At 33.8% G+C, this 8,950-nt stretch overlaps 1 protein-coding gene across 1 annotated transcript; it reads left to right on the top strand.

Moving 5' to 3' along the window:
• The first annotated feature begins 1,027 nt into the window (after window positions 1–1,027).
• On the top strand, window positions 1,028–8,950 carry LOC115963646. The gene is made up of 4 exons (XM_031082736.1): window positions 1,028–1,248; window positions 3,481–4,753; window positions 6,466–6,540; window positions 8,581–8,950. The coding sequence occupies exons 2-4, from the start codon at window positions 3,842–3,844 to the stop codon at window positions 8,695–8,697; spliced, it is 1,104 nt and encodes a 367-aa protein (XP_030938596.1). The 5' UTR covers window positions 1,028–1,248; window positions 3,481–3,841; the 3' UTR covers window positions 8,698–8,950.

Here is an 8,950-nt window from a genome sequence, read left to right on the forward strand (position 1 = left end):
AATAAGAGATGGGGTATTCTAGTTTTTTTTTTTTGGGTAATGTGAGGTATTCAACATAGTTCTTGCTTGCATTGAACTACAATACTTCTTACAAACATAATTATAACATTCCATTCCATACATAAGGTGACATCAAGCAAAAAAATATTTGATATTAAATAATATCATGTCTTATTAAAATATAATAATTGAGAAATATGTGTGAAAAATAATCATATAAGAATTCTACCACTAGTCTAACACGTGCAAATAAGTAGTTATTTTTACGTTGTGATTTTCGGAAGCCAAAAGTTAGAAAAAATCATAAAAATTAGAAAAAAAGCTCGAAATGCCAACTCAATTGTTGGAAACCCTCCCTATGATTTTAGGAACATAAATTGGGTGAGGGGATGCAGAGTACACGTAGACATGCTCAAATAACCTCATTTAGGCATATTGGCATGCCTATGGAAGCCCTCAGTACACATTGCCAAGTCTGTGGCACGTCCTCATGCATGCTTAGATAACCTACTTTGGGTATGCCTCATGACAACCCAATATGCATGCCTGCGTGCACGCTGGCATGCCTAAATAGTCTTCTTTATTCAGGCATGATGCATACTCATGATGATTCCGCATCTTTCATTTATTGGATTTTGAAAGAGGGTAATGTGCCAATATCATTTCATATCCGATCAGGTGACATAATTTAGATCCTGGACCCATACATCGATGGGACCCACACCCACACCCACACCCAAAGTCTCAAAGAGGAGCGGGTTCCTAAGATATCTATGGCCATATAGGACCCAACAAGAGTCTTTTTTACCCGAATTATTTGGAAATAACATTTCACCCAATTTCTCAAAATAATTGTCAAAGTGTATGTGGTCAGTAATCAGTATCAAATTATCAATACATAACTTTAAAGTGTAAAACTGTAAAGTGGATTAGTACGGTTGATAAAAACACATAGAAGGAACAGAACAGTAAACTCTAGTACCTAAATTAAAGTATAAAGTATAAAGTGAGTGTATGCCTTTATTAGAATGAATAATAGTATGTGTCACGGACACACTTTACGTATTCTTTTGTGTGTGGTGTGATGTGAGTGACATCCACTGGAAGACTCTAAGACCAAAAGGAGAGAGAGAGAGAGAGAGAGAGAGAGCGAGTTGGTTGCTTCGGTTTTGGTTTTTATGTTGGTGAACGATCTGAAGGGTATCTTATGCCATTTTATTCTTTCAAGCCAAGTGGGTAGTGAGAGAGGTTTGTTCTCTTTCAATTTGGTTGAGAATTGATTTTTTACTTCATGTCTTTGGTTTCTGGTTCTGGGTTTTGGTATGGGTTTCCTTACAATTGTGATTCCTTACCTATTTTTTTAAGATAAAAAATAAAAATTGCTGCTTGCCCATTTGAGTTGAGTAATTGTATTTCCTGAATTTTGAGGCATTTGATTATGTTGATTGATTATGCTGTAATGGTATGCAACACAAACTGCAAGTATTGTTTTCTGAGGCTTTGTAATGAGATTGTTTGTGTGTGTGTGTGTGTGTTTGTTTTTTTCTTGTGATTGTGCCTGTGTTTGGTAAAGTCCGATTGGTAAACAGTAGGAATTCTTGGTCCTTAGACTGGAATGGGGATTTTTTGAAGAGTGTGAATCTGGTTTGAGACTTTAGTGGGTTGTATACTCCAATTTAAGTGTTTAAATTTAGTTGCTAAGATTTGTATATCTTGTCTGAATTTGTTCAATAGTTTAAGTGAAATGATGCTTCCGGAATTTGCAGACAAATTAGACTTTTAGCAAGAAATAATTTGGTATTTCTGAGATCTTTTTGAGTTACCACATTATTTGATTCAAAAGGTCTTATGGTTTACCAAAGGTTTTCTTACATATATGGATGTTTTATATCTGGGTCCTTTCTTTAGTGCAATTATATATATTATTGGTAAATTACAAACCCACCCAATGAATTTAAACCCACGTTATGCAGGACAGAAATTTTAGTGGGCTCTTGATACCAGTTTTGATGTATGATCTTATAAAAATCAGCACTAAATTGGGTTCTTGATGAATTCTTGAAGGGTGCTTGAATGGAGTTTGATATTTAAGAAACTAAGTAGGGTTAGGTACTAAAATGATAGGATTTTGAATGAATCTTGAGGGAATTTGATGGCTGTTAACAAAGAAAGATAGATCTATGAAATCACTCCTAGTTCCCCTAAGCAATTACACTCAAAAAGGTTTAAATAAGTTGTTGGAATTTAATTAATCTCAATCTCTCCATAGTTGTTATTTGACATTGAAGCCTATTTCCAATCCTTTCCTAGAAAGATTAGGACTTCTAGATAACATTTTCCTAGGAAGACTAAAACTGCCAATAATGAAGCCAAATAGAAAAATGACTTACAAAATAAAATAAGATTTATGGGCCTCTGATAGAGCGCATTTCAGAAAATTTGGAAATCCAATTTGCCTCTAGTTTAGTAAAGCTTTATTAAAATTGAATCAGCAACTAACCTAAAAAAACCTGATACTAAGACTCAATAATAACTAAAGTAGCGTATGAAAGGTGCAAAGAAGGTCCCACATCGAAACTAGACCATAATTCTAGAATATATTAGTATTTTATCTTGTTTTTCTTGAGCTATTTGTTGGATGTATCACCACAATCTTATCCTCCACCTATTCTTATGGGAGGAGGATGTGCTGTTGAGCTTGTTCACCTCAATGCTTTTAGATATTAATGTGACATTGTCCAGAAATTTACTGTTAAAAACAAAATCTTATAATTGAAATAAGGAAATCAATTGATTTTTTAGCATTTGCTTATTTCAGATTGATTGCCACTGGAGTTAACAATGTCAATTTTGAAGATGTACCTTCCTTAGAACCCAGGGGTTGGTCATTATTTGACATGCTTTTCTTCTTGGTTAAAATGCTGTTAATGCATTTTGAGGTTTCACATTGATGCAACTTAAGTTATTCTAGTTCAAAGTAATGATCTAGGGCCAAATAGGATGATGTGAAGTCTCATTGCTAAGGTGGATATTTTTATTAAACTTCTAAATCTAATTTGTAAGGTGGATTTTCTGTTATGTGCCAAATTTTTGCATTAAACTTCTAAGCCAGCAAGCTTTTAACTAGATTGTTGCATAGTTGACTATTTTTTCTTTTTCTTTTTAATTTTTGATAGATAATACTTGCATAATTGATCAATTTGATGGGGAGTAAGAGTAACAATCCAATAATTTAACTTAATTTAGTGGAATAAGACATTCAAGACAGTAAGCATGCTCCATTCCAGTTTCAAAAAGCACTTAAATTATTAAACTACTTTATTTGTTAGGAAAAAATGTTCAGTTTTGATAACTAATAAAATATGTGTAGTTTTGATGAATATTATTCTCAAAATAAAATGATTTGCTAATTTTATATTTGGTCATTTCTTAATGCTTTCATAATTAATTCCTAATGTTGACTTTGTTTCCTTGTGTTAGTGCATAAACCGGAGTTATAAATAAAGGTGCTATGAAGAGTGATGTGCCTTAAGTCACAGTAAAACGGCTTGTGATGTCATCCTACTTCTAAAACAGGAGTTTGGGGATAGAAAGTTGGTTATATCCTTCTGCTCTGTGTATTTCTTCATGTTTATCACTTACACCACAGCCTTAAGTTATGCTTATAGTCTTGAGTTTCTTTCAAAGTTGGAACAAAAGTTTTATTTACTTGTCAGCTTTATGTTGCAATAGCACTGCTTCTTGTCTAATTGATAGAAACATATGGGGACATTGGCCTCCTGAGCTTGATTAAGTAGAATTTATTGAACCAAATGGTGCAATAATCTGAAGTGCAGCTTTCATGTTTAAATCCAAAGACTTAACTAATTCAATGGGAAAGGAAGATTTCTCGGATACAATTAAGGTTGGAGTTAGCAATGAGGATTGCTTAAATATTGAGAGTGAAGAATCAGGGACTCACTCACGCCATAGTCTAGACAAGGAGGCCGGCCTGCCAAATTGTCGTGTGTGCCAATGTGTTGAATCTGATAAAAGAGGGGATGCTGCATTAGGCTTTTTGGGCATCACTCCTCCGTTACATGAAGCAAGTAAAAGCAACAGGGAGGTGAAGCCTGATAGCGAAAGTAAATTTTCTCTCAAAAGGAATGTTGGAAGAGAATCTGAACCTGTTGAGTTTATTGGCCCTAATGGAGAGGTTTTCATTTGCAATACAGATTTGGAGACGGGTACATACCACCATCAAGACACATTGGTAGAGCTTGGTTGTTCTTGCAAGAATGACCTTGCTCTAGTTCACTATGGTTGTGCTCTCAAGTGGTTTGTTAACCATGGATCCATTGTTTGTGAAATTTGTGGAAGTGTTGCAGAAAATATTAGATCTGCTGACTTCAAAAAAGTAATGGGTTCTTTAAAGGAATATGAAGCATTGAGGGAAAGGACTGCTAGTGGAGAACCCAATCCAGCACAGGTGCATACAAGTACAGGTGTAGATCCTGATGCTGTTGCTGCCATTCGAAGGCAACGACTTAGTGAGATTTCGTTGTGGTTTAATCCACATAGCAATAGTAGCAATAATAATACTGCTGCTGCAGCTTCACAGGTTGTTTCTGAACAACCTTTGAATACCGTCTCTGAAGATGCCCCTGCTGAAAATCCTGCAACCAAGTGGGCTGTGGAAGGTACTGGGATTCTGCTTGCTACAGGTCTTCTTACTGTTACTCTTGCATGGCTCATTGCCCCTCGTGTTGGGAAGGTATGTCAGATTAAGTGCTTTTTAAGTTTATTAAGATACAGTGCAGACATAATTCAGTTTATAGGGTTATTAGCTCATCTTATGTGTAGAAGTAATTAACTCTATGCTCAGGATTAAAGTACATGCACAAATGTTAGGCACCTTTTACCATTCAAAATAAACATGGCAGGTGATGGAAATAATAAGAAATGGATGAAATTACCTTTAAAAAAATAAAAATAAAAACTAAAAGAAGAATCATTTGTCTATATTATCATGTCAATTCCTAATTGTGCTGGTTGGTGTTGCCATGTACTCTTGGCTCATAGAAAATCTTCTTAGTTTGTAATAAGCTAAAGGTGCCATTTGACTGTTAAAGGGCTCATATAAGCTAAAGGGCTCATAGAAAATCTTCTTAGTTCATTACCTTATATTTTTACTTATAAAAAGAAAAAGCTAAAGGTGTCAAATATTGTTTGCTACGTAATAGCTCATTTGACTGTTGAGTTGTCTCTCTTCTTTCTCATTTGGCAGAATTTCTAGTAACTAGGAGGTGGTCTCATCAGTATTTATCTATTAGAAACAACAATACATTAAATGCTTTTTTGGGTCAACCCTAAAGAAAAGAATGGAAAGAAGTTTTTTCCAATGTATGGATTGTCAGAGGGACAAAAAAGAAATGAATGTGAGGAAAATCCGTCAACATTTTTCTCAGGCCCACTAAATTCTTTTCGGACTAGGCGAGATCTGAAGAAAATGTTTGGTGTAAGGAAGAGAGAACTGTGAAATTTCCTTCTTTTTTTTCATTTTTTCTTTTTCACTCCAATTTTTTTCCCTGTTTTCACTATATTTTTCTCCTGTAAAATTTTCCATAATTTCTTTGTAATCACTTTTAGAAGGAAATCATGCCTAGATATGTTTCTTATGTACATAAATATATTTATGCATATGTGCAAGCATACAAAATTGTATGTATAGCATACAGACAAGCATACTGATCAACAACTCATATCTAAACTTTTTTTACATATTAATGTACATAATTCACTATCATACATAAATAGGTATAAATTGCATGCTAGTCTGCATTATAAGCTTCAATAACTTTTTGACTATTGCTGGGTGATGTGATTTATTGAAGAGTCTAGAAGAACTAGAATAATTTCAAAATTATGAGTTGGAGAGTTCCTATTGTGGACATCAAATTGGGAAGCATCTAAAGTGTTTGGATGTATTTTGCTCCTGGCTTGATCATTTGTTACCGGTTTGTTGGTGATGAACTACTCTCTCTTAACTTTATGGGATTCTATGGTTAAAGAGTGGGTTGGGATTTATGTAATGCAGCAGCAGTTTTTTTTTCCTCTTCCATTTGATCAGCTTTTCTTCATCTTTGCAATATGGTTTATTTTCACTTGCTTGAGAAAAGAAGCTTCCTGTATGTGTGACCCATTTGCAAGACATCATGTAAAATGGGGAATGGCAATAAGAATATGACCATATAAGCTACTAATATATATATATATATATATATATATATTGGCTTGTTATTAAGATGAAAATTGCAATTCTGCATAAGTTATCAGAAACTAAACAGAATGCTAAGAAAATTCTTGCATTTAAATATTTTTTATATATTTTAAGGATATTCATTTATTTTGAGTTCATCTGTTCTTTTTGTGTTTATAATGTCTTTATTATATGCTTTATTTGATAAATACCACTCTGATGTACAGAAAACTGCCAGAAGTGGTCTTCATATTCTCCTTGGAGGCATCTGTGCTCTAACAGTTGTGGTTTTCTTTCGCTTTGTAAGTATCTCCTTAATAGAGATCATCCAGTTACCACACTCATCTGCATCTGGCTTAATTTTTTATTGATATATGTTTCACTAGATTATAGAAATTTGATTAGGGTTTGCAAACTTTTCTTGACAAGCAAGTGGCCATTAGAGAACATTGTTTATTGTGAATGAAGGAATAGAAGTAAAATATTTATCAAAAAAGGATAATAGAAGTAAAATAGTGGTTTGCAATCTATGTTAGATTTTGTTGATTTGTGCTCTCTTTTCATTTGTAAAGATTGGTAATTGTATTCCTTGGGAATATTTTGTATGAACTCTGTGTGCATAAAGTATCTTCTTCCTTTCAATAAAACTATTGTCACTTATAAAACAAGTAAAATAAAATTGAAAAGAAGAAGAAGAAGAATATTTTCTTCTGGTTTGGGAGTTCTAGTTGCTTTATTTTCCTTAATAGCATATATTGATATCTGCTCAAAAGCTCAACCTGTTACACGTTTATCCTATAAAGATGAGCACTTAAGGTAGTAAAAATGTGTTTCTCACTCTTGATACCGCAGCAAAATAAGAAAGCTGAAGCCTTCACAAGAGTTGGTGATTTATATTATGGTTTACTGGTGAGGGTCCCATCTTCTACAAGTGTTTGGTTGACCCACAAGATACAGAACAACATTTGTGTTTCAAGTTTATGAAATTAGATATATCTGAGGAGAGAGGTTGTACAATTCCTATAGGAGGGTCAAAAAAATTCATAAATTCCAAGGGGCTGGAATCATTGAAATCCCAAAGCTCCTTTTTTTGTGGATAAGTAAAAATCTCAAGGCTTTCAAGACCCCTTCAGTTTGCCTTGGGTTTCTGCTCAACCTCCATCCCATTTTATCAATCAGTTTCCTATATCTTAGGTGTCTTAACCAGATTGAGGAAACAGTACAAACATGGAACTTCTGAGAATTTTAGCTAAAGGAAGGAAGTTTCTGAAGATTAGATGATGGGAGGGATGGGAGAAAGGAGATTAGTTAGAGAAGGGTTAGGAGCACTTTGTCACTTCCAGAAAAACTCATTTCATTCATTCTGTTCCTACTCTTTATTGGCATTGGCTTTGGAAGAGATGTTTTGTCCAGCCATACTATTGGTGCTTCTTCACAGACGGACATGTGCATATGCTTGCACGCACATATGCAAAGTGAATATGACACCAGGTCTATGAATGTGCAACTCAGTTGGGCAATTTGTTTACTATAGGCGATGGATAAAAGTCGTAGGAACACATAATTGGATAAACTGTATATTGTTGAAGAGACTAGCAAGAGACTTGTAAAGCTTGCAGCTGTTTAAATTATTGGTATGAAGGAAAAGAAAAGAAAATATGTTATACCTTTGCTGAAAACTTGTGTTTACCTTTGATATGTTGCCTGAAACTGAAATACAGATATATTTGTAATATTATTTCTCATTAAATTTTCTTCTTTCTTCTCCCTATAGATCACTGCCACTTTTGACAGGTTTTCTCATAGGATCAATCTTTTTAAAGTTCTTAATCTAATTTTTAGAAAATTCAATTTTTTTTTTTAACCTGTATTAGATTTCCTGCTTTGTGCGGCCTTAAATCTAATTCCAAAAGCAATTCATAAAAAATATATAACATTAACCATGTGGTGCCAATGAGCTCTAGCTTAAATGACATTTCCTTATCTTGTAAGAGCAAGGTGACGGGTGAGGTTATGAGTTCAAAACTCACTATGTGTGTGCGTGTGTGTACAATACCAATAAATCAAACATTGGCAATATGTTGTCTTTTGTCTTTATTTTTTTATTTTTTATTTTTCACTGAAAGGATTCACTAGCAAACCCTTAACTCTATATAAGTTTCTTCTACATGGATTTCTGTGGATTAGTTGGGACATCCTCAGAATGTTCTAACTATTACTTAATATCTCATCGGCACAATAGTAATAATTCTTACTGAATTTCAAATTGTGTGTTCCTACTTTGGGCTTTATTCAGTATTGTGTACTGATCACTAATATAATTTTTCTTTTGAATTTTGCAGTTTGTGCTTACCAGAATCAAGTATGGACCTGCACGCTACTGGGCGATCTTGTTCGTCTTTTGGTTTCTTGTCTTTGGTATATGGGCTTCACGGACTCACAGTGCTCATTCGGCATGATTTTGTTAGCATTATTGTTTATCCTTGTTAATTGAGATTTTTGTTTTTAGAAGCCGTCTATAGAACTTCATGTCAATACCATTCATGAATCTATTTGGTAAGTATAAAATGAGAAGCTACTGGTAGACTATTTAGATTTTGTGTTCAGTGAGTGTTTAAGTCAATTGTTGTATTTTTTTTTATAAACAAAAGTTAATTGTTGTAAATTAGCCCTTCAAATAGCAATATTATTGTTTATGTGCAAGTTTTCTCA

This window comes from Quercus lobata, chromosome 10 (assembly GCF_001633185.2).
Source record: "Quercus lobata isolate SW786 chromosome 10, ValleyOak3.0 Primary Assembly, whole genome shotgun sequence".
Taxonomy (NCBI): domain Eukaryota; kingdom Viridiplantae; phylum Streptophyta; class Magnoliopsida; order Fagales; family Fagaceae; genus Quercus; species Quercus lobata.

Bases quoted from the DNA above. Each gene is read 5' to 3' on its own strand.
- LOC115963646 (XM_031082736.1), top strand. From the start codon at position 3,842: ATGTTTAAATCCAAAGACTTAACTAATTCAATGGGAAAGGAAGATTTC. The intron at 4,754-6,465 runs GTATGTCAGATT...TCTGATGTACAG, and splicing joins TTGCCCCTCGTGTTGGGAAG to AAAACTGCCAGAAGTGGTCT. The intron at 6,541-8,580 runs GTAAGTATCTCC...TGAATTTTGCAG, and splicing joins TTGTGGTTTTCTTTCGCTTT to TTTGTGCTTACCAGAATCAA.